At 49.2% G+C, this 25,332-nt stretch overlaps 1 protein-coding gene across 1 annotated transcript in view; it reads right to left on the reverse strand.

The window, feature by feature from the left end:
- Window positions 1-23,862, reverse strand: part of NAT8L (N-acetyltransferase 8 like) — a 32,825-nt gene extending 8,963 nt beyond the window's left edge. Inside the window, exons 1-2 of the mRNA XM_036382027.2 lie at window positions 23,415-23,862; window positions 22,032-22,196 (exon numbers count right to left, since the gene is read on the reverse strand). Coding sequence (XP_036237920.1) covers window positions 22,032-22,196; window positions 23,415-23,748 — 499 coding nt within the window. The 5' untranslated portion in view covers window positions 23,749-23,862. The remainder of the gene's footprint in view (window positions 1-22,031; window positions 22,197-23,414) is intronic.
- Between the last annotated feature and the right edge of the window lie 1,470 nt (window positions 23,863-25,332).

Here is a 25,332-nt window from a genome sequence, read left to right on the forward strand (position 1 = left end):
CACAATTGCTTCCACGACTGCTTCCCACTTTTATTCCTTATTTTCTCTTCTCAGCAAGCACCTCTTCTCTGTGCCCACCAAACCTGAGAGGCTGCTAAAGTTCGCTCAGCAACACTTCCCACATTTGTAAAATGGCACGTTTCTGGTACTTTGAGGTATTCTGAATATTTAAAACCCAAATCTGGACACACCCTGCTACCGCAGAGCCACCAAACCTTTCCCATTCCCAGCCCTCTGACCACCTGTCCATACTCCCACACCTGTCCCTCCCAGCAGGGACTGGACCAGGTTGCAAGCAGCATGACAGCAAACCTGCACTCCTTGTTAGTTTTTACTTACAATTTTAAAGCTTAATTATAATGATTTTGAGTTCAACAGGAAAAGAAATAGTATCTGGCACATGTCCCAGTGTGTTTTGTGCACACAACACTTATAATTAGCCACAGACAGGACACATCTGCTCAAACAATGAGAATTGTATTCAGCTCTCCTTTACGCCAGTGCCATCAGTCCCCAAGACTTCTACCCTGCTATCTCCCTTGTGCCTGTGTGTGCTCCAAGGATCACCAGCAGCCAGTTCCTTCAGGCTACTAAAGACACCTCAAGCTCCCAAAGGTGGCTACAAGCCCAGGAACAGCTTTCCCCCATGGGGCTGTCAAATCCCTCCTCCAGGCAGCTGCATTCCACTGGGATGGAGACTTGCCCCTGAAAGCTGTCCTGGAATCACCACATGCTGCCAACCCTGGGCATGTGTTTTCCTGTGGGAAAAAAACCTCCACTTTCACAGCAAGAAGGCTGAAGGTCCTCAGATTGATTTTCACCCAGGCTCAACTAGATGACCTCTAAAGGTCCTTTTCAGCCCAAACTATCCTGTCCTATGATTGCACGTTTTCCACAATGCCAGCCAGCTGCAGCTCCTCACCATACCCACTCTTCCAGCAGCACTTAACTCTGGAACAGTGTGGAAGGAGCCTGGAAAAACCACCCTGCACTGCCACACCCCAGGGCTGGGAGAGGGTCTCCTCCTGACATTTTCTGGGCTGAGGATATTGACTCAGAGCACAGCTTGTTTTTGCACTTTTTCATACCTAGGATGAAACAAAACTAACTTCATCTCAGCTGTCAGTAATGAGCAACAGCCTTGTTTGCAGTGCTATTATTAGCAGGAGCTGACGTTTTACTCTCTCACATGCTATCTGAAAATAATCACTGCTGCAAAGATAAACACAGACCCTGACAGCTACAACTCTCCCTGCCCTTCCAGATACTCATCTCATGGCAGCATCTCTATCTTTGCCTTCACCCTCACTTGCCTCCACCTTCTGCCAACCCATCACTATGGTCATCCAAAGCCCTTCCTGCTCACTCCAGGATCTGTTCTTCATGGACATCTTCCATTTAACTACAGCTGCCCTGGGAACACCACTCTGAAGCACTGGAGGCACTTTCCAGAGGTCCTAGCGGCTCCCAGCCAAACCCAAGCACTCCCTCCTGACTCCTGGGCTGCCAAAAGCAAAAGTGAGGAGAAGCAGCCATGGAAAACCCCCTACCACCTTCCTTAGCTCTCTCCACTTCTTCAGCTTGCTGCCTCACCACACAATGTTGACATCAGGAACTCACATCACAGACTAAAGATACAATAAAGAAAGATTTTTTTTTTTTACCATGAGGGTGGTGAGGCACTGGCACAGTCTGCCCAGAGAAGCTGTGGCTGCCCCACCCCTGGAAGTGTTCAAGGCCAGGTTAGATGAGGCTCTGAGCAACCTGGTCTGATGGAAGATGTCCCTGCCCATGGCAGAGGGGTTGGAACGAGATGGTCCTGAAAGGTCTCTTCCAACCCAAACCATTCTATTAAAAAAACCACCTTGTGATGCACACACCTATGGAAAAAGGCACTAAATGGCTGTGATGTGCCTGCCAAGGAATATGATTTCAGCTTGCTCATGCTTCACAGCAAGGTCAGACACGGTTGCTCAGCTGATGGCACCCAGGGTCTGAAAGCACACAAGATGGCACTGTCTTTCTGCTCTAAATTTAAGAATGGTTCCCTTAAATTTAGAGGAAGACCAAAGAGGGTATTCTCTAATCCATCCACCCTACTCCCACAGCTCAGGGCAGCCCTCAGAGTCCACACAGCACTGCTGACACCACATCCCAAGGATGTCCCCACAGCAGTGGCACCACGCTGGCCACGTATCCTCCCCTCCTGCCCAGGATGCCATGCAATCCTCTGGCTGTGCCTGCAAGCCTCCTCTCCCACCCTCCTCCACTGTCATGAGCTGTACAGCTCTCCCCCACGCAGCCGACGAGGATGGATGGTGGGTGAAAATAAATTCATTTATTTTTGCTGCAAATTCTTCTACACCTTTTGATGAATAAAAGGCCGGTGGGTGGATGGGTGGAAAGACTGGAGCCAAAAGCAATAGCAGAGTAGTGCTAGAAGGGAGGGGGGACAGGGACATCAGACTTCCTCACCAGCATGAGTCCCACATGACTGACTATTGCAGGATCCAACAGCTTTCTTAAGCCCTCAGCAGGCAGGGGCCACTGCCCCAAGCCCCAGAGTTGTGTTGCTCTGAAAAGGCAAAGCTCTGTCTTCCACATTCTTTTCAAATACATTGTTTTCTAGAAAATTCTAGCATTCCCACAAGAGCAAGCAAACCTTTGCTGCCCCAACACTTGGGTGCTCCCTAGTGCCAGCACCTGCTCACTGTGGGGTGAGGGCTGAGGCAGGTAAAACCTATCCCTGTTTTCCTTAGGGCTGGGGAGTGGACAGAGCAGCTCCTGCGGCCACCACTGCCTGTTGGTGCTAATTTTGCATGGATGCATCCCTGTGGGAAGGAGTTTTCCTTGGAAGCTCAGCACAGGCAAGTATGGAAATCTTGCCCAGAGGCATGCCAGTCTCCTCTCCTTTTCTTCAGGGGTGGCACTGCTATCTATGCAGCCAAGCTCTCATTAATTCTTAGAGGCTTATGCATGGAACATAATTTCTAGACAGACATGCAACTACTTAAGAAAATATCCCTTCAAGCACAGACTGTGACTTTCAATTCTGCTTTGGCATGTCACAACAACACAAATGTGAGCAATTCCCCTGCTGGCTGAAAGCTGTCACAGGTGATGTCCCTGGAGCATCATCCAGTGAAGGGACTGGCAGTTTCCATCACCGCTGCTGGGAACCCACCAGGACAGCACCAGCTCCTCTGCATCCTTACAGCAGAGGCAGGAAAGCATCCTGCACAGGGCAAACCCCCCTCCTACATTTTTCCCCAGGCTGCTATGAAGGGGCAAAGGGAAGGAAAAAAAATCCAAATACCAAAAAGCTCAAAATAATTTCTGCACTTGCCATAGGACAGAGCCTGCAATTGCCTGTGTTCTATGCTCCCTTAATATACCTACACAAAGGCTTGCCTAAAGCGACAGGCTTGCTCATGCCCAGAGATCCAAAAGCTCCCTCCTGACTCCTCCCTGTGACCCCTGGGTGCAGCACAGCCTGGTGTGGCACCCCCACACAGAAACACCTGCACAGAGGAGGCACAACATGCTGTCACATCACGGAGCTTCGAGTACTTGCCCTTGCAGTCACTTGTTCAGCCTGCTGTGCCACCTTTTGGTGTGATTTTGGCCAGAGCAGCAGCTCTTTGTGCTAAGCAGGGGGGGGCCCAAGCAGGGCAGTGCAGAGGGAATCAGGACCCAGTGCAGAGCTGTTTTTCCCAATTCACCAGTAACCTGTTATAAAGCCCCAAAGTTCAGTGTCTGGGCTCTCCTCCTGCCAGCACTATTTAGATACATCACTCTAAGAGACAAGCTGGACATGGCAGCAGGGGGACAGAGCCCTTAGCCCAAAGCTGGCTGTGCTGTGGCTGTGTATTGCTGATGTTGATTAAATTCCTGCTCTTTTACCCTGTCTGGGTCTTGAAGAAGGAGAAGAGGAATCACCCAGCACTCGAGGCAACACTCCCTCCTCCTTCCCCTTCATCCTTGGTGAAACACAGGGCAGAGCAGCCGAGTTACATCAGCATCAGGGGAGAAAGGAGGCTCTTCTGGGGACAGCTTGGCTGCTGGGATGTGAATGCTGCTGGCAGGGGGGCACAGACACAGCACATCAGCTGCCACCCAGCCAGACACAGGCAGCCTGGGTGCAGGGACCAACCAAGGACAGGCAGCAGCTGTCCCTGTCACTGACTACAACTGCTCAGCTAGCCAGGATGGGGAGGGATTTATCTCTGTGTTTATGAGGCATGCCATTATCCTATTATCCCTCCTTCCCTCCATCTTTCCCATGTGTTGAGTTTCTCTCCTTTCCACCTTTCTAGTTTCCCTTGGCTTCAGGCAGGGCTGCATAACAGCTCCCACAAGTTCTGCGAGTAACTCTACACTGGACTTCAGTTAAAAGGCTTTCCTAGAAGGGTCCTACAAAATAATGGCATTTTAGTGTAGTTTATGGCTATGAAAACTGAGTGAGATGCAAGAGATCCTGACTCCAACACTCCTGACATCCATGAGCATCCCTCTGCACCAGACAAGGCCCAGGTGTGGGGGAACAAAATACATCAGGGACACAGGAATTATTCATGCATGAAATGAGAAATGCTATGGGACACCTTCCTCCCCATAAATAACCCCACATAATCTACCACTGCAGGACACATTGCTCTGTTATAAATAATTCCTGGCTGGAAGAGCACAGGGCAGTGCATCTATATGCTGAGGGTGGGTGACATCCCTTGATTCATGAAGATTCTGGGCAGCAGGCAATGAGATCACCTACAAAGCATGAAAAGAGATGGATGGTTTGGTTCTGAGCAACCACTTCATCTACTTCTCCATCTACCTCCTTTTCCATCCTTGCTAGGTTTCACCTGTGTTGTTACCAAGGGCTGCAGGTACTTGCAACAACCCCAAAGCTCAGCCAAAGCCTCTGGAGCTGCAAGCAGCAGGGAATCAGTGGGATGACAGTGACATCCAGCATTCAGTCTGCAACACAGCCACAGGGCAGATCCATGGACATTTGCTACCAGAAACACTGTGACCCCAATCCAGCACAGCAGTGGGTCTCAAACTGCCCCAGGAGACAGGAGTGCAGAGTTGGCCTCTGAGCTGAGCATGGAATGAGAGATGGGTGATGGGTTTTGGACTGCAGGAACTGCTGCCCTAAGCACCAGTGCAAACCCCAAACCACGTCTGCATTCAGAGTGGTATGTGCTGTACCATGCCAGTGCTGGTAAACCTGGAGCAGCAGCACATGCTGCAAAGGTGATGGCCCCACTGCAGCTCTACCTGCACCTGGGGGTGGAAAGGGTGGTGGTGTTGCCATTTAGATTAACAGTCTGAAAACTTTTATCAGTGCCATCTCCATGCTTTCTGATGGAGCTGGTGCAGCCTCAAAAGCACCCAGCTACTCCAACACAGGTATTCCATTTTGGGGTGCCAAAGCCCCCAGAAAACCCCTAAGATACTAATGGCTAACTACAGCTTACTTTCACTCTCATATTTTGACAGGAAAAAAGAAAAACACATTCTGCAGCAAAGGGACTTCAGGAAGTGGCCAGGTTTGGTCCTAAACCGCATCTCCTGCTGTCACTGCTGGGGACATAACCCAGCAGGCATTTCTAATCTTCTTAAAACCTTTGCTTTAAGCCTCACCCTGTTCCTGTGAAGCACCTTTCCAAGAGCTCCTGCCCACGCACCTTACTCACGGCAAAGCTTTGGAGCGCCCAGCCCAGATCAATGCAAGCTGTTCATGGCCCTGCCCCATGTCAGCACTTCACTGGTTGATTTTGCAAACAGGCTTAAGTCCCCTGGGGCCCAGAGTGTCACCATGTGTGACAGCACCCGAGGGGGTGCTCAGCAAAGCCCCGGGAAGTGCTGGGCACAGCTCAGGAGCAGGCTTTTGATGAGACAGCCAGAAACCCAGGTGATGCCGCAGATGGGATAAAGACAGCCTGTCCAGCACATTTCAGAGGCTGCTATATTAAGAAGTGTAACAGCAGGACTTTAAAATCTTCTATCAGGCTCTTTTTGTTGGCCATGCTGCACCTTGAAAAGCAAAGACTGTAACGAAGCCAGTGTATAACAACTGCTCAAGCAAAAGCTGCAGAAGCAGTTGTGGGGGATTAGAAGCAGCCTGGTTATCTGGACAGATGTAGCCTGGCCCATGGCTCTGCTCTCTGCTGCTGAATAGGATGACATGACACAGAGAAAGCACAGACAACACCACAGATGCAGCAACCAGGGTCTACCTGCTGCTGGGTCACCAGGGGGAAAGCAGGGATTGAGAAACGAGGCAGCATCTGTGCTTTTGGCATGTGAGCAATTGTTATCGATCAGCAAGGAATGAAACAGCTTAAAGGAGCAGATAGAGACTGGGATGTGTGAGTTTGGCTGGGCATTGTCCTCCAGGCTGGCTGGGTGATGAGTCCCAGTGCAATGGAGCTGGCTCAGCAGAACAGTCTGGTCTGCACAAATGGACAAAACCAGAAAAAAGCATTTAAACTTTTCAGGGTAGACGCTCCTTATGCATGAAAAATACACACTAAGCTGATCAACTGCAGAGTGAGGCCTTAAGTAAGCCTATATTCTAGAATTTAGACTGGGTTTTAGTTAGAAGTTTTAAGGACAAAAGAAATCAAGCTCTTCTGCCTGCTTTGCTAGCTTAGCTTGTGCCAGCTCTAAAAGACTGATGTGACAATTAGCTCCTTGTTAGTGAAATTGGTTTACAAGATCAAATGTGCTGCTGGTTGTGTTTTGAGCCAGCTCCTTAAAAGGACATTGTTAAGGCTTGGTCTCCATCTTCTACATCAATCTTTCACTACATGGCTTTATTGCTTTCAAAAGGTACTGAATTTGCCTTGCAGCAATTTTCACTCCCAAACATTGAACAAACTGGGAAATCTACAATTATTGGATGTTCTAGAATTCATTACTTGGTGGCTGACTTTTACTTTATATGCTTTACTGTAAAAAGGGACTGAGCAATAACTATTGAATGGCTTTCTTTAGCTTAGCAGTTGGCCAAGCCATAAATCAAACAGGGAAAATGGGCAGAATCAATTTGATTTGTACCATCCATCACTACTTTTCTGGTCTAAATTTAGCCAAGACTCCCTTTATTCAACAGAAGTGCCTGTATCTACATAGGCATTGCACCAAGTTCTTCACAGCAAAGGGAGAAACTAAGGTTCATTTACTTAAGGTTAAATAATTCTGAGCTGTACAAAGACTTCCAGGGGGTTTTATGCTGCTGTGAGGTCAACAACCTTTGAGATGAGTCACTTTTCAGGAGAGCCCCTCTTCTGCCAAAGACCACAGCTCAAGCCTACAGAGCTCACTGCAAACAACAGCTTTCAGTCAGGAGAAACTTAGGTAAGATGAATTGCAGCCAAGATGTAAGTTCAAACTTAGGATATGGCAGAATGATGCATCAGGACAGAATAACTCATCTGTGCATTCAACCTCTTTACATCAGAGTCAAAAACAAGGCTGAGAGGTGCCTCCCCTAAAAGATAAAAAAAGGGAGCAGCTAAGAATATTTACATATTTAAAAAGTGCAAACAAAAACCAAACAGAAAAACACACCCAGGAAAAGAAACCACAACAGGCCAAGTCAAGTAAAGGGTATATATTCATATATATACCCTATATATATTGGCATGTATTTAACCAAAACAAGCTGCACAGCATGTTTCAGTGCTTCTGAGCATGATGTTAGCCCCCTTGCCACATTCTTGCAGCCCTCAGGAGTCTCTAAATGAGGACTTTCCTACCACAGCAGCCGAGGAGTGACAATGACAAGGCAGTATTTGTGGTACAGAAACAAATTTTCTGGACCTCTCTGGACCAGAAAAGTCTCAGATCCCAGGGTATCCCCTCTGCTTTCCTTTCCAGGACAAACTGGATCTGACAGACAGGGACTTGCACTTCACCAAAGCCTGCACAGCAAAGAGAAGTGACCAGGACACTCTCCTAACACCCACAATAAATATGGCTCTGCTGCACTCAGAGCCTTTCCTTCTGCACACAACAGTGGTTCCACAAGAATCCTCCCTTGTTGCTGGCACAATGAATCAAACCTCCCTGACCTCTAGCTTTTCATAACCTATAGGAGTGAAACAGCAACCACAAGGAGTCATATTCTCTCTGAAACCACAGTGAAGAATTCATTACTCAATATTGAGGAAGACATCAGGAAAAAATAAGAGGTTTAGGGTGGAGATTTGGTAAAGAACTACAGGCTGAAGTCAGGTGGTAGATGGTTTGATCTCCTTAAGTCTATTGCAAGCAATAAATATTTCCTATTTCTAGTGTAACACCTTGAAATAGTGCTGCACACACAACCTTTCCAGAGCACAGGCTTCCAACAAGGACACCAGCTATCAGCTGGGACCAACCCACCCTGTCACCAGCTGCCACACCCAGATGAGCCCCTAAAATCCATTACAACGGATTGGGAAGAGATCAAGAGGTGAGGAGTGAGCAGTGGCTCATTACCTCTGTCCTGCCCAGCTGCTCACCAAGGGCTCTCACTTGGGCATTTCTCACTGGACCAACCCTCTCTGACCTGCATGAGCCCCCCCAAACATCTGGGCAAACTTATTCCCCTAAGCTCTGGGGAAGGAGTATGTGGCTAAACAGGGAAACTGGGAAAGATAATCAAACTGGTAAGGAGAACAGGCTTGGACAACCAACCCCAGGCTTTCTGCCCTGTTCCCATCAAGGCAGCATGCATTCTGTGCAGAGGTGCTCATCCTGTCATGGACAGTGATGCAAAAAAAGCAATTTCTATTTGCAGCATGCCATGAAACCAAGTCTTTCCCTCAGAATGGGGTCTGATGTACTTCTGACATCCGAGGCTAGAGGAAGTAACAGGACTAATGCTACAGTTTGTGGCAAATCCAACTCCTGACCCATATAAATAAATGAATAAATAACAACAAATCTCTCTGGAAGCAAACATTGAGTATTCTTGATGTGCTTTTAGCAGCATCACACTTCTAACACTGGAGGACTTCCTGGAGCAATGACCCTCTCCCTGCAGGACACCAACCAGCTCATCCCACTTGGGAAGAGCAGGGAAGGAGGCCCTTTCCCCACCACACCCTAAGGTGTTCCCTAGTCCTGCTGGGGCTGGATTGACCCACTGAGAGCTGCAGGCACCTCCTGGTTATCTGCACTTCCCACATCTTCAACCCAGCCCTCAACCAGGTGGGTGGTGACTTCCATGACCAGGCAGAGCCAGCAGACAGGGGTACCACTGCTTTCTCATCCCACTGTGTTTGCAAAGCCTGCTTTTGGGAGATGCTGAGCCCTCCTGAGATGGTGTCTGAGGGTACTCAGCCCTTCTGAAGCAACTGGCACAGCCAGGACTGCCAGGGGCACTACTGCAATGAGAGCTCTCCTTGAAAATAAACACAGCAGGAGAAGGCAACCCACCATCCTTCAGGTACCACCTCGCCATGGCCATCCCAGCACAGCTCCCACTGTAAATGAGCACCTTTCTGGCCTGCAGCCCTCTTACTTCTGCAGCCTCACTGTGAATGTGTAACCCCTGGGGGCTGCAATATTTATCCCTAACTCAGCCAAACAAAGCCCTGGGGTGAGTTGCTCCAGTGTATTGTGTGTACACACATTCACCTGTGTATGCCAAGGCAAAGGGCTCCCCACTCCCACTCTGCTGCTGGAGCCTCTCACAGCAAGGAGGGCAAACACTGCCTCAGACTTCACCTCCTTCTGCCACAAGTCAGAGAATCCTACCATGATTTGGGTTGGAAGGGACCTTAAAAATCATCTGGCTCCAATCCCCTGCCATAGGAAGGAATATCTTTCAATAGAGCAGACCCCAGAAAGACCTCCCAAGCAGCTGGAGCCTTCATCACCACACACTGCTTCAACCCTTAACTCAGCAAACCAGTGGCAATGCCCCATGTGAGGCAATGCCTGCCATGGTGCAGAAAAAAGCACACACCTGGATGGCCACTCTTGTGAAAGCCAACATTTTTCTACATCCCTCTCCCAGCACATCAAAGCCAATGTGCCTTGGGTACAGCTCCACTAGCCCAGACTCAAACCAGCACATTTATTGAACGTGGCAGCACAAGAAAATTCCAGATCCATAAATACACAAACATCTGTCAGGCTGGGCACAGACAATGGATGTGCTGTGGATGATGCATTAACAGAAAATGAAAATTACATGTGGAACTCTCTACATCTCTAAAACTAAAAAAGAAAAAAAACCCCAACCTTTGCCATGCATTCAGGCCAAGAAAGTCCCTACAAAAGCCTAATCCATATCTCCTGTGATAAGCACCTATCAGCATGTTATACCCCACATTCATGTGAACCCCAGCCTCCAGACCAGTCACAAGAGCTGGGGATTTGAAAGACATCTGTGAAGTGAATTACTGGAGTGAGTAACAGGCCATGTCTCACTCCATCAGGAAGACACGTGGCAAATGAAGGGCAGGCTGCTCAGGGCTAGTGAAAGCAGACACCTTCAGGCTGCTCAGGGCTGGTGAAAGCAGACACCTCCGTGCCTGCCCCCTCACACTGAGGCTCATTCACAAAGGACCTGAGGAAAGGGGATCAGCTTACAAATACAAACTGAATACAACCTGCACTACAGCAACCAGAGCCACAGGAGATGCAAATCCACACAAGACTGGGTAGAACTGCAGTGTTTTGAGGATCTGTTGGATTGTCCCATCTACAAAGACAACACTAAACCTCCACACACAATGCCAGGACAGGGCAGGATGAATATATCCAAGGGCAGGTTCACAACTACAACTCCTTTTTCCAGTGCACCAGTATTCCCTAAAGCATCATAAATTCATCTTGCAGGCAGCTGATAGCACATACAGCAAAGCCAAGGTTTACCACCATTTATGTCACAGATCCCCTGTAACTATCCAAAGAGCACTTGGACCTGTACTGCCCCTAAGTATATGCTAAACTCCCAGCAAGAGACAAGGGATTTAAGCCCATGATTAAGCTAAAGCAAATGCTCCACTGAATCTTTAAGCCAAACTGTCCCAAGAGTTCAGTCTCAGTCAATGTGGGGGGTTATGTGAAGATTTTTTTTTAGAATTTCATTGAAATCCTCTTTAGCTATTTGAGTTATCCATGAAAAATATTCCCACTTCTTGAGAATCCTTGCAGATGCTTTGATGTTCCTCAGACTACTGATGGCTCAAAAAAAGCCCCGTAAAACCTGACGATGGCTTATTCCCAGACAAAAATCACTGTCCAAGAGGCACAGCTTGATGTTATCCTCTCAACACTGACAGCTTCTGAAACCCCACCAGACATAAATTTTCAGAGACATTAAGTGAATCTAATTGACTTTACAAGCAGCAAAAGCTTGAAAAGGTGTTTTACAAATACCCATTTTAAACAGATTGGATTAAAAAAAAAACACCCTCTCATTAGCATCCCTATTGTACAGTAACTTTTTCACTGCTTGCTTTCTCTCTTTTTTAACAAATCCCACAATAACAATGTAATTCCACCAAGGAAGACTTCATCAGGATGCTCAGTGCTGCTCAGCAGCCAGGTATCTGCTGTGCTTTCATTGCTCTGCCTCTCACTAACCATCATCTGAATTAGCACTTGGAAATGGCAGGTGCTCCAAACCAGGCTGTTTTCAAAAGCTTCTCTTTTCAGTTCTACTATTTAACATTATTTTAAATTGGAAGACTACAGATTTAGGTCTTCCCTGGATTCCCACCAGAAGTGTTACACAGTGTTTCTGATGCTGTTCTCTAGATCCAGGGAGGATGAACAGATTTGGCACCTCCAAAAAAAGAACAAAAAACCCTGGTCTCAGAAAATGAAGTGGTTGGATTTGGGATTTTTTTTCTTGCACGCTCTGAATGCAATAAGGATTTTATATATATTGTTAAAATGGGAAGGATTAGGTTTGTAAGAAAAGTTATAGAGGAAAAGATCAATGGATACATCTGGAAGTGATGTGGGTCAGATGCTCTGAGAAGGTGTAAGAAATCTTGCTGGCAGTTCATTTGCCTTTAGGTAAAATGTTCTCCCCCCACCAGTGACATGTGGGTTTATGCACTGTTTGCAGCTTAGCAGACACAATATCCTCATGCTGCTGACTTCTATTCATTTTCTCATCTTTGTTATTCTCACTCTTCTACCAAAAGATACTTGCAAGTATTTACTTGCACTCACCACACATCTGGACAAACTAAGAAGAGAAAAAAGTACATGTATAATAAAATTAGATAAAGGCACATAAATTGAAAAGTTTGGTGGAAGGAAGGGGAAAATCAGAGATACAGAGGGATCCTGGGTAGGGGACCACCACCCACGGGAAATGCCAGAAGTGATGACTAAAGCAAGAAGTAGATCAGACCAAAAATCACTGGAGAATTCAACACAGGGATGGATAAGAGAGGTGAACAGAACTCAAAGGAATGCAAGTATTGCAGTTAGACCCAAGACTGGAAATGTGGGATACAGAACTACTGTGCTAGGGGATGGAAGAGGGGTAAAAAATGGGAAGAAAAAATAACTCAAGGAATCACTAATGATATCTGATACCTGTTAAAGTGAGCATTGAATGCAAGGTGCACATGACCAGACAGCTGGTCCAGCACCCCCATTTCAATTAGCAGCACTAGCACAGAGCCCAAGAGTTGCAACTGTAAAAAGCAAACAAACTTGCAGTGCTGATGCTGGCTTCCAAGTCAGGACTCAAGCACACTGGCAAGGGAGAGTGGGAGCAGCTTGTATAGCAATTACTGGTGATTGAGGGTAAATCTAGGCAAGCAGCTTACTTAAAAATGCAGTTTTTGTCAATGCAAACCAATTCACACATTCGTCCTGAATCACCAAAGGTGGACAATGAAAGGCAGAGGAAAGCCAGGCTGCCACAAGTCCTGCACAGAGCTCATCCCCCAGCACTGATGGCCAGGACACAGGCACACAGCTCAGTGCTCCAAGGATCACAGGGGATGGATGCCCCAGCAGCCAGGACTTCAGAGATGGACCCCTCAACAGCACTTCTTCAACTACTGCACCCGTATAAAATACCTCAATATGTAATTCAAACAGGGCCTGGGATGCCTGAAATGCCAGCACTGACTCAGTATAGATTTAACAGTGCCATGCAAAGCAGGACCTGCCTGAGGGGTAACAAACACTTTACCATGCCATGGCTCTATCATGATCAGCATTTCCTAGGTATGCACTTGGGTCTGACCTGTGCTTCTTAAGGAAAGCTCTAACAGCCAACCAACCATTCTGTTTTGGGCTGAAAAAAGCATTACACCCTCCCACTAAACACAGATCCTTGCTTCATCACAGTGAAAAAACACAGAGGGAGTAATAAATCAGCTTGCTTTGGACCAAAACTATCCTTCCTTTTACTTTCCAGTTCCTGAAATGAAAAATCATTTTCTCACAAAACCTGTTTTTCAGTTTTGCCACTTGGATAAGCCCTAGAAACAACACATGAATTTTAAGTGACAAATATGACTTGCTAGTTACAATTTCAAGCAGGACACACTGTGGTGGGACTAATACCTTGCATTATTCCATTAGCATTTACACTGTTGCAAATCCCACTTTAAATAACAATATCTCATGTAGCCACTTAAAAATTGTGTAATACACAACTGTAATACATGCTTCCCATTACCAATTTTGAAATGTCTCCTTTCACTCCCAGAATCACATTTTAAAGCAGAGGCCCAGCCTGGCACTAAGCCCTGGGCCTCTGCTTTACAGGTGTACAGGTGTACATTTTAGAACTATCCTGTAAGAAATAGAATTTTTTCCTTTTGAAAGAAACACTCTTCAAACAGTTATAGAAGACAATGAATGATACTGTACTGTGCTGTCATAAATTGTTAATTGATTGCTGGGGTCCAATGGGTCAATAGATGACTTAAAAGAATGGCTCAAAGCCATCTGTAACAGATACCACAGCTTGTACCTGGCTCTGACCAGACCACTATGAACTAATTTTTGATGCATCCTTAATAAAGGACATGAGGCTTCTTGGTGATTGCATGTGCCCCCCTTGCCAAAACACAAAAACAAAAAAAGAAGGAAAAAAAACCAAACAAAACAAAAAAATCCCCTCAACCCCCCCTTAAACTCTATTATTTCGTTACAAGAAATAAATTTGTCAATAGAAAGTAGGTAAGACATGCTGCTATCTTTGGATATTCTTTAAGACTCCTTTCATTAGCCACCTGTCAGGATAACAAAACGATGCCTCAGCTTTCTACAGAACGGAAAAAAAAGAAAAGAGAAAAAGAAAATCTAAAAATACACTTTGAAGCTCTCTGTTTTGCTGATGCAGAAAGTAACAACAAAGGCTCATACATCCCTCAGCTCATCACAGAACCAGATACCAGCAAAACACTCCAGGTCTCTTTTTGCTGTAGCCTGGAAGGGAGCAGCACCAAGTATGTGATTATTTGTAACAGATCCCCAGCAGTGCATTGCCAAAAGAAAGCCATGCACTCTGCAATGCACCAGCAAACAACTCTGTGAGCTCCCAGAGTCCCTGAGGGGCTCACAGCCACCCCAACAGTCATTCCCATCCTGAGAAATTAAATATAACCTGCCTGAATCAAGATCTAAACCTACAGAAGGAATTTCAGAAATCTACTCTGAAATTCAGGGAGATTTTGAATGCTTCGCCTTCTTGAATAATCAGGGCATGCATTTAGACTTTTACATAAAACCAGTTTTTTTTCAATAGATTTAGAGGTCTTCAGGTAGAGAGCAATCCCCCATGGCAATTTCTAAAGTATTAAGACCACTGGTGGTGCACATTGAGAAGCAACATGACCACACTAGGATAATCCTAGGAGGCTGAATATAATAAATAAATACAAAAATGTGAGAATAAGATTTTTCAGTTCATGTCCCTACATCCAAAATTCAGTGTCAAGAGGGGCTCAAAGCTTTGTACCTGTAAAACTCCTGCCACTAGTCAGATATCCAACACAGAGCCTAAATTTAGGCTATTATGAAATCTTAAACTGAAACACTTTTGGGCAATTGTTTTAAATCTTGGTCATTCCTAAGAAAGCAAGAGGAAAAAAGAGCTGCCAAAACCCCTTTATAAGAGTAATAAATTTGCATTTAAACTTGTGAACAAATTCTGGAGTCAGAACCTGTTTAGGTTTATTCACTAAGACAGTCCTGAAAAATTGCATACAACCATGCCAGAAAACATTTAATACTGGAGAAAACATTAAAAAAATTACTCAAAGCTAGGAAAAAAAACCCAGAACACCTGATGTCCTTGACTCCATCACATTCCTAAATCCTAATGTGGTGTGTTTGCTGGTCTTGAGAAGTTAACTGTGCCTAAAAAACTACTGATGTTCAATTTACACAACTGGTTACCTCTTGTACTGAAGATTAATGACCAGCACTGGCATGTGCTGAGGATCTTCAACACCTGCAGGCTGAGCTCAGGTTCAGCAGCATCACATCCACCCAGTCACGGCTACAACTCAAACACTGAGTGATGGTCATGTCCATGAGGGACTGGCTACTTTTAGACAGAATGCATTACTCTGCAAAATTTACTATAAAATCTATTTTCATCTAATTTTGACATGGGACTGTGCCAAACTTGTGGATCTAAAGGGAGAGCTGTTTTTATGTCATGGGTATGCACAGTGAGTAATGGGTTTGCTGCAAATGTTCCTGCTCCTGTGATAAATAAATAGGGAGGGGGGGAGGCTGCAGCTGCTTGCCCATAAACATGTTTACTCCACTGGCTGTGGATGACACAGCCCTGAATCCACAGACTGCTCCCTTCATCAGGCAACTCCAGTTTTCCTGTGTGGGCCCTTCACCAAGAGCATTGCACTTCTACTCTGTACTACCTGAGCCCCCAGAAGTGGGAGGAAAAAAAAAAGAAATATTTTGTGAGGTAGAAAGACCTTGCAGGCCCTCCAGTGGGTTGAGCAGAGCCGGCCCACGTGGCTCAGCACTGCAAGGGACCCAAGCTGTGTCAGGTCCCAATCTACCCCAGCTGTTATCAGCAGGGCTGCAGCACTGGGGTTCTGCATGGGGCTTGCTGCTGGGCCAGGACAGCCCTTGGCCAGCTCTGGGAATTCAGGTGCAGGGGGCAGGGCTGGTGCCAGCAGCTCTTTGCCTTGCTCACTGTGCCCATGCCCCACACCTGCAGGACAGGGCTGCCTCCAGATGGAAAAGCCAAGGCTCCAGCACAGCAAAGTGAGGCAGCCATGAGTGATGGAGTGCCAGTGTGAGAGGAGGTGGGTTTGGGAGGCAATCCCACTCTAAAGACATTTTACATTACTCAAATAAAACCAAAATATTTCAGCCCATTACAAATGCTGGACAAAGCACATCCCTAACACCTGGAAACATGAGTTGTTTTTATCTTGCTTCCCAAAAAACTCTGCACTGGAGATGAGAGATGCCAAATCACGCAGTTTCATGCTGCTAGGTTGTAGAAACCCAAAATCAACAGTAAAAATTGCTGAGCTGAAGAATCCCTGACTGTCCCACTTGCAGGAGGTCAGCTTTGCAAATACTTTGAAAATACTCTCCCACCATAAAGTGTATTAAAAGTCTGTAATCCTAATCTTCTAGGATCTCTCTGCTATGGAGGTCACATCCCTGGAAGCACTCTCATGGAATTGCAGAGAGATGCCAGCAGTGATATGCTCACAGGACAGACTTTCCTCTGCTGAGGAGACCTAACCTCAGTTCCCAGCAGTGATAGGAAGCAGAGCTGGGAAACACCCAGGAGGAGATAAGGACACAGCCTCTCCTGTGGGTTTCCCAGCCCCACAGAGAACTCCTCACCACCCTACCCCACTGTGGGAAGGGCAAGCATGAAAACCCCAACACAGGACAGGCAGCTGAGGGCTTTGGCAGATACACGAGGTCAGGGCACTGCATGAACCAGCAAGAAATGTTGCAGATAGGGATGCTTCAGATTCCAGCTGCCCCTTGGGCACCAGGAGTGGGGTAGGGCTCTCCAAAAACACATTCCTCCACTGGGAAGCAGCAGCCCCGAGCCCTCTCTGGCTCAGGTAACTGAGCAGTTTCATGGCAAAGCAAGAGCTGCTCTATTCTTCCCAAACAATGTTATCATTCGGCAGCTTTACTCCTGCTTATCTAGCAGCTTGAGCATTATCCAGAATGTGGAAGAACTGGGCTCTGTGGCTGCCTCTCTGCCCGGGGGCTCAGTGGGGAGAAATCCCCTCCCACCCCCTCTGCCTGTGTCTTTGGAAGGGTTTAGGCATGGCAGAGCACCCACAGCTCCAGGGCTGAGGATCTCCTCCCAAGGTAGACCCTATATTTTCCCAGCACCCCAAAAGTCACTGGTGCTCACCTCTGAGCCTCCTTAAGGCTCAGCACTTATGGAGCAGAGGGAGCAGGAGCCACAGGACTCACAAGCAGCTGTTCACCTTGCAAACCTCGTGCTAGAGGGAAAAAACCCACTGCCAAATGGCCTGATGCAAGACACAAATATTCACTTGTTACCCAGACAGACACCTCACTGCAGGTGAGGGAAACCTCAAAAGGTGGAGGCAGCAAACAGGACCTCACCTGCTCACAACCCAGCTCTGGACCCACCTCAGCTGGTGTCCTTCTGGCAGAAGGGCATGATCCCAGAACCTCTGCCAAGAAGGGCAGGACATGGCCCCTTTGGGCTCAGCTGAGGAATGTGCCACCCAAGAGCAGCAGAAACCAAACCCTAAAGAGCCACCCCCCTGCAGTCCCTCTGCCTCAGGGCCCTGTGCCCCAGGGGGGTCAGGATGTCCCTGCAGGCTCCTCCTGTGCACTGTCACACACAGGGGACAAAGGGCAGCGGGACAGGAAGGCTCTGCTCACCCTGGATGGAGGCAGGAGAGCAAAGCACCCAGAGGTGCCTGGCTGCCCACGGAGAGGGAGCTGGAGCTGTGCAGGCTGCCACAGCCCTCAGCGTGGGTGGCTGCTGGGACCCAGCACCTGCAGCAGCACTGCAGCTTCAGCTGCTGCATCACCAGGGCCCCCAACACCCCCCAGGTGCTGCAGCCTCAGCTCCCCAGGGTGCCCATCTGTGCTGTCTGTCTGTCCACCCTCCCCTGCAGCACTGGGCACTGCGATGCAGCCACCAAGCTGTCACCAGCTCCCAGAACCCGGACACAGGCCAGCTGCCACCACCACCACCACCAGGTCTTTGCAGGACCAGGTCAGGTATGCACACACCTCAGCAAACCCTGCCAGGACAGCCAGCAGGAGCTCTTTGAACAACCACAGAGACAGGGAAATTCATAAATTCATCAGCCAAAGCTCCAGTTCCAGTTTCACTTTGGGGAGCAGCAGTTTTGCATGGGACACAAGGAGTCTTGGTTTCCATAAGCTCTCCAGCTGAGACCTCAGCCTCACAAGAATCTCTCTAACACACCAACCACTGCAAAAAAACATACAACACAACCAACTGGGACAGAAGCTTGAAGAGACACTGTAAAATTGATTAGTCATCAAAATCATCAGACCATAAAAGAAGCTCCCAGCTGTGCTCATCTTTTTTTTGTGTGGATAAATGCAAGAGGCAGGGCTCTATTTAAAATTAATTCCTTTTTTCTGGTTGGTTTTGGTTGGGTTTTTTTCTGTTTACTAGAGCTTGTTACTCTGGTTGACAATTAAGCCCATTATCCAATTCCTTTCTTTTTCATCATTCCACTAGTCTTTTTTCATAGCCTTTGAAGAAGGAAAAAAAAAAGAAAGGTGAATTCCAATAAGTGCTATTTTAAAATGAAAAATATGAGTTTACAAAGAGCTCAAGAAGGTGTTTGAACCATTCAACCTTCTGTTTTAAGACCCCAGCATGCACAACACAAACAACTCCTTTCACATTGAAAGCAATTTCAAGTCACACTGCTGTGTACAAGCTCCAAGTTAAGCACTGGCCCAAATGTTCTGCCAGACCCTTGGCATAAGTGTAGGAGGGCAATAGAAAACAAAGATTTGAATTTTGGCTAGTGTACTTCTGCAAAATCACTGTCAACACATATTTTTCAGTTCATACAAAATCCAGCAGAAGAAAATTCAAACAATAACTAACTTGGAGGTGAGAGGTTCAAAAAACTGCAGAAGAAAAGCCCTAATATGGTGCAACTCATGGAATTGTTCAACACTAATCATTAACCTGGGTGCTCACGGTATCCCACTGCAAACCTGGTGCTTTTGGCTTGGTTATAAAACTGACCCACATGTTCTGTAGATGCTTTCACAATACCACCAAGAATCATCCTTTTTAATAGTTAAAATATCCCCTCACTGTAGATGCTTGCCTCACCAGAAGCTGTTTGCTGTAGATACTCGCTACAACAGTACCCCAGCTCTAGGCACCACGTAGAGCTGGCTGCAGACAACAGGTTTTTGTGCCTGGGTATCTTGGATTCCAAGAGCAAAAACCTCAGCAAAATCTCAACCAACATCTTTATCCAAGACCTTAAAACCATGTCCCAGTTCTACCTTTGCATTCATCACCCTGAGAAAGAGGAATTCATAACCCCACCACAAAAACGTCCCTTTCTCTTTTTTCCGTACTGAGAAAAAAAAAGATATTGAAGGAGGAAAACATGGATTCTCTAAAGAAGGAGCAGCAAGCTGCCTGGTCATACTCCCAGGCCAAGCTGCAGTTATATCAAGTTGGGTTTAACTTGTCTGGCCAAGCTCTGGCCATCTCCAACCTCTCTGGGACCCTGTCCCCACACCCCATTACTCTTCTCTTAACACCTCACTGAGAAAGCTCTCACAAATATTTCAGCTGCCACAATACAACGAGCCCTTCTCATTCCCACTGCAATAATTTCTGCCTGGGTGCTAATTTGTAAACTAGGCAAATAAAAGACAAACTTGGGGCTTGAATTTGTTTTATTGCCATTGTTGTGTCCTTTGGGTGGGACGGGCAATGCCAGCGGGACACATTGCTGCTTTCCTCTGGATGTTCAGCCAGCCAGCCTTCAACGTGCACAAAACTCTGGCATTTTCTAGGATGACTGTGTTTATACTGCTGTCCCACAGGAAAAAAATCCACCAACTGCATTTTTGGAGGAAACAGGAGCAAACCACTGGATTAATACCTTGTGGCCAGCGACACCAAATAGCACCACATAGATTTAGGGCACACAGTGGTGGTTCCAATGCACAGACACCCTTCTCCAGACCCCAAAGCCTCCCTGGTCCCTTTATCCAACACCACTATCATCAAGAACCTTTAACAAGCACCAACAATCCCATAAATCTGCTTTTTTTGGCATGGCAGAAGCCTAATTACATGATTAAATTCTGTCAAAAATTAAAGCCCACACATTTGCTCTAAAATTGCAATTAGCTCTTTCAGGTACCAAATAAAAGCAATGCTAACATTTCAAAGACATGTTGGCAACACAGCTGAACTAAATTACATTACTGACCCTAAACAAATTGAGGGCATTACTTTGAGTCTCTTTCCTTTATTTTCTGTGTCTGCAAGTGTTATAAACACAGGCACTGTGATCCCTCTCAGTTGTGACCACACGAGCCCTGAGCATTAACAAGCTAAGCAGCTCACCTATTAACTCCATATCACACATTCTTATTCCACTGGAATCTTCTGCTCTTTTCTCCAGCATAATACTTTGCTAGGCCTCATTACAGAGGTGCAGAAATGTTTTGCTATGAACCCTTTTATTTCTGTGACATCACCTTTAATGAAGATTGAGTTTTTAAATACACATCACTTAATTTTTACAAAAACAAGCTCTGTAAATGAAACACACTCTGTGTGTAAGATGGCACATAAGATATGCACTATGTATAGATATATCTGTATAAGATAAGCACTATGATGGGAAGAGACAGCTAAATTAAGCTAGTTAACGATTTTCATAAGAGGAGCAACATTTTAGCAAAATGTAACATTGCATATTAGAAGTGAGGGAAGGCTTGTGGCTATTACACTTCCTAGCAGTTCTCTAGAAGTGCCCAGGGAGAAGTTTGTCACACCTGGGGAACAGGATACAGCAAATGATACAGCAAAAATATGGTCATGTGAAAAAACAACACAGCAGGTACCCAAGAAGAGAGCAGGAACCCCAAGAAGATGGAGCTCAGGTGGGATACCATCCTTGCCTTGCTTTTCCAGCTCACCACTAGCACTCTCTGACCACCAAGAGCAAACCTCAAACCCCAACTGACTGCCCAGGCATCCCCCTGCTCTTGTCCTAAATATGGATTTGTGCCTACAGAAAGGGAAAAAGCACCTGAGAGGTTCTAAAGACCCCTTTTTTTTTTTTTTAATGACCTAAGTTATCTTTTACAGCTTAACAAGGTAATATTATGATTGGATGCTGTATTTTTAATTATATGCATATATGGAACAAAGGGATGAACCCAGATCAGGGCAAGCTTATGTGGCAGCAGCCCTTTACATACCTGATCCAAGCCTCTTCCAAAACACCTGCATTAAGGAATGTTCTTGAATGACATGGGAAAATGGGCTCAATAGCTAAAATGGGCTCCTCTGAGCATTTGGGCTAAAAGGCCTTTCATCTCCCTCTCCTCCTACAGTCAGAGCTAATACCAAATGCATGGAGCAAAAAATCCACCGAGCTGAGGATGTAAGGGCTGGGGTGGGCCCAGGCTGCAGGGAATAACCTGCATCCTCCAGAATAACATCCTCCAGCCTCAGTGTCCCCAGGCACCTCAGCCCAGCCCTCGGGGTGGCCGTGGGACCCAGCATGCTGCACAGTGCTCCAGAGGTGGACAGAGCCTGCCTGGGATGACTAGGCACTTGGGGGAGGGGGAGTAATGAAAAAAAAAAAATTAAAGAAACCAAAATCAGCAAAAAAAAAACCAAACCCAAACCAAAGCCAGAGATGGCTTTGTGCCTGGTGTGGCTAAAGAGCTGCATTCTGGCGACTTTTGAGCTTGCTCAGTGCTGCTGACAGGAGGAAAAGGCGCCAGCAGCAGGGAGCAGCCATGTTCCCCAGCAGGCTGGGGGAGGAAGGCTCCCTCGGGGAATTCGTACTCACCTGGCGGTTTCATGTAATATTGCTCAATATCGGACATGTCCGTGTGCAGCGCACAATCGAGATAGTGCAGGATAACTTTTCTACTGAAGTAGTACCTCATGCCCATCAGAAAGATGGGCAAACAGCAGGTCAGCAGGAAGGACTTGGTCACAACAAAGCACATTACTATGGAGATAAGGAAGAGAAATAAACGACACCTGTCAGAAAAGAGAATTTAGTGTTGATTTCGGAATACAAACTCATTATAAAAATAAATCAATAAAACAAGCACAGTCAAAATTTACATTTGCAGTACACACACAGTTCACGCTCTCGAGATTATCGTGTTAAGGGACGGCGTATCGCGACGAGACAACCCGGAGAAGTTTATGAGGTCCTGAAGGAGCCGGTGGGGAGGATGCCGCCGCGCCAGGGCCCACCGAGCCCCTCCGGAGCGGGGCCGTGGGGACCCCGAGAGCCCCGCACGCCCCCGGCCCCCTTTGCTGTCCCCGGCGAGGCCGGAACGCGGCCGGGTGGAGGAGCCGCGCTGCGGGCACCGCTCCGCAGCCATGTGTTCGCCACTGCGGCAGTGCTATTTCCATCAGCACCGACTCCCCGGGCAGCCACCCTGCCCCTTCCCATCCTGGGGGGCTTCTGCGGGTGTCTCTGAGCCGGCGGCTCTCTCGGCACGGCCCAGAGCCACCGGCTGCATCCACCAGCTCCCCGACGCCTGCCGGGGGTCCCCCTCAGCGTGGGATCCCGTCCGCCCCGGTGTCTGGGACACGGGGTGCGACCAGCCTGCAGCCGCCGGGGGCAGGAGACCACCCCAAAGCCCTCTCGGGGCGGGGGGCGCGCGTTATTAATTATTGGCACGGCCTAGGGGACACCTTGCAAGCGCTATTTTTAACTCAGGGAGGTGAGGTGACCCCGCGGCTCGGTGCGGCTGCAGGGGTACCCCCTCCCCACGCCGGGGGGGAATGGGGGCCGCTCACCGGCGGGCCCGGCTGTCTCCAGGCAACGCCGGCACGCCGTGCCCCCCTCGCCGGGCTGCGCGGGGGCGGCCGGAGCGCGGTGCGCTCCGCTCCCCTCCGCGCACCCCCGAGCCCTGCAATAACCACAATGACTGATCTGCCCTCACCCCCGCCGCGACCTCCCCTTCACGGCTGCCCGCCCTTCCACCCGCGAGGGTCGCGCATCCCCGGCGGCGCCAGGCTTCCCCTCCCAGCCCGCCTGGCCCCGCCGCAGCGCTGCGGCTCCGCGGCCGCCCCGCACGATGCTGCGGCGCTCCCTGGCCGCACCGCGCCCGCGGGTCCCGCCGCCTCCCGCCTCTCCGACCATTTTGTGAAGACCCACAGCGGCGAATAAACCCGGCGCCCCCCTCCCCAAAAGGGAGCGGATACTCACCCGCCAGCAGCCCGTAGAGCAGCTGAGTGAGGGGCTGCTGCTTCAGCCCCCTGAACGCTGTGTTGGGGATTCGCTCCATGATCCCCTCGTAAAAGATGCGGCGCACCACCTCCTGTTCAGAGGGGTGGAATTCGCGGATATAGACATTGTCGCGCCTGGGGTCTTCTTTTGGTGGGGTGAGGGGAGGTGGGGGTGAGGGAGGGGAGCCCGCCAAAGAGGGCCACATCTGGGAGGAGGAAACAATGATCGTGTCTTTTTTGGATCCCGGGATTGATTCATGATCTTCCGCCACAATCTTGGTCTCACAAACCATCTTGGGAGACAGACAATGCATGCAAACCGGCCGCGGGGAGGGGGCGAGGAGAAAAACGGGAGGGGAGGTGTCAGAAAATTAACAAAAAAATAAGATTAAAAAAAAAAAAAAAGGAAAAAGGGGAGGGGGAAGGAGCGGGGCGCGGAGCCGGCACGGAGACCCGCGGGCAGCGGGGCGCAGAGCAGCGCGGCCGGGCGGGACGAGAGGAAGGAGCCCCGCTGCATTTTGGAGAGGCATTTATAGGGCGGGGGGGCCGCGGGTCCCCGGGGTCCTAGAGCCCCCCGCATTGGCTGCGCGGGGTCGCCATGTGATCGGGGGGGCGGGACACCTCCCCCTTGCCCCCCCCCCCCATCCCTGCACCGCCCCTTGCAAATTACTACGGCGCGGGGTTGCGCGGTGAGACGGGGGCCGTGCATCCCTGCCCGCATGCATCGGTGCACGAGAAGAGGGTTATTAATTTATTTTTTATGTGTCTGTTTGTCTGCTGCGAACGCACTGTGCACTCAGCAGATTTCTGGAGTAGTCCCTGCGGGTGCGCGGAGCTGCGCAGGGCGCTGCGGGAGCGCGGAGCCGCGGGGAGGGAGGGTCGGCCGGCAGGGCTCCGCACCGCGTCCCGGCGGGGCTCCGCACCGCGTCCCCGCGGGCTGCGGCGCGGCTGCTCCGCCGTGAGCCCTTCCCCGCGGCGGCGCGTCTGTGCGCGGCCCCGGCGCGGAGCGCGGCCCCGGCGCGGAGCGCGCCCCCGCTCCGGCATCCCGCCCGGAACGCTCTGCGGGGGCGGAACGGCCCGGGGGGTGCAGCCGCGCGGCCCCTGGCTCGTCCCAAACCCAAGTAAATCCCCGTCTCCATCCCTCAGCGCCCCCCGGTCAGTAACTTTTCCTGCCGTGCCCACGCCACTGCGCGGTGCGGAGAGCGCTGCCAGCCCAGCCGCCTCCGCGCCCCTCCGCGGGGCGGTGAGAAGAGATGGAGGGGGAGGGGGATGCGCAGGGAGGAGGACGGGCTCCTCCTCTTCGCAGGACCCGAAAAGCTTCGGCCTCTCCCGGTTGGAACCGGCCGGCATCTGCCCGAGGCATGCGCCGTGTGCGGCCGGTGCAGGGACGGGGTGGGCGGGGGATGCTGGGCGGGGAGGCGGGAGGCCCCGGACCCCCCCGGTCCCGTGAGGTGCATCCCCCGAGAGCTCCGTCTGCGCCTCCCCCTGCCCGGTGACAGCCCCCAGCCGTAGCAGCTGTGCCTCTCCTCAAACTTCACCTGTGCATCCCCCCGGGACTTGCAACTCCTGCGAGCCTCAGCCGTGCCTTCACCTTCATGGTGCACCCGTACACCCCTACCAAAGTTTCATCTGTGCCTCTTGCTCCGGTAAGGTGCTCCTGTGCACCCCCCGTGCAGTTAACATCCCTGTGTCCCCTTGCCAGGTGCACATGTCCCTGTGAGATGCACCCGGGCACCCTCCCTGCAAGTTTTGTCCCTGCATGTCCTGAGAGGTGCACTCTGCCGTCAGGGAGTGCGGCTGTGTCACTGGAACTCTGCGGGATTTGCCTTCCTGGAGCTCACAGGCTTTGGTCCTCAGGAAGATGCAGTGACTGGATCTTGGCTTCAAGCTAAAGATTT

The sequence above is a fragment of the Molothrus ater genome, chromosome 4 (genome assembly GCF_012460135.2).
Source record: "Molothrus ater isolate BHLD 08-10-18 breed brown headed cowbird chromosome 4, BPBGC_Mater_1.1, whole genome shotgun sequence".
Taxonomy (NCBI): domain Eukaryota; kingdom Metazoa; phylum Chordata; class Aves; order Passeriformes; family Icteridae; genus Molothrus; species Molothrus ater.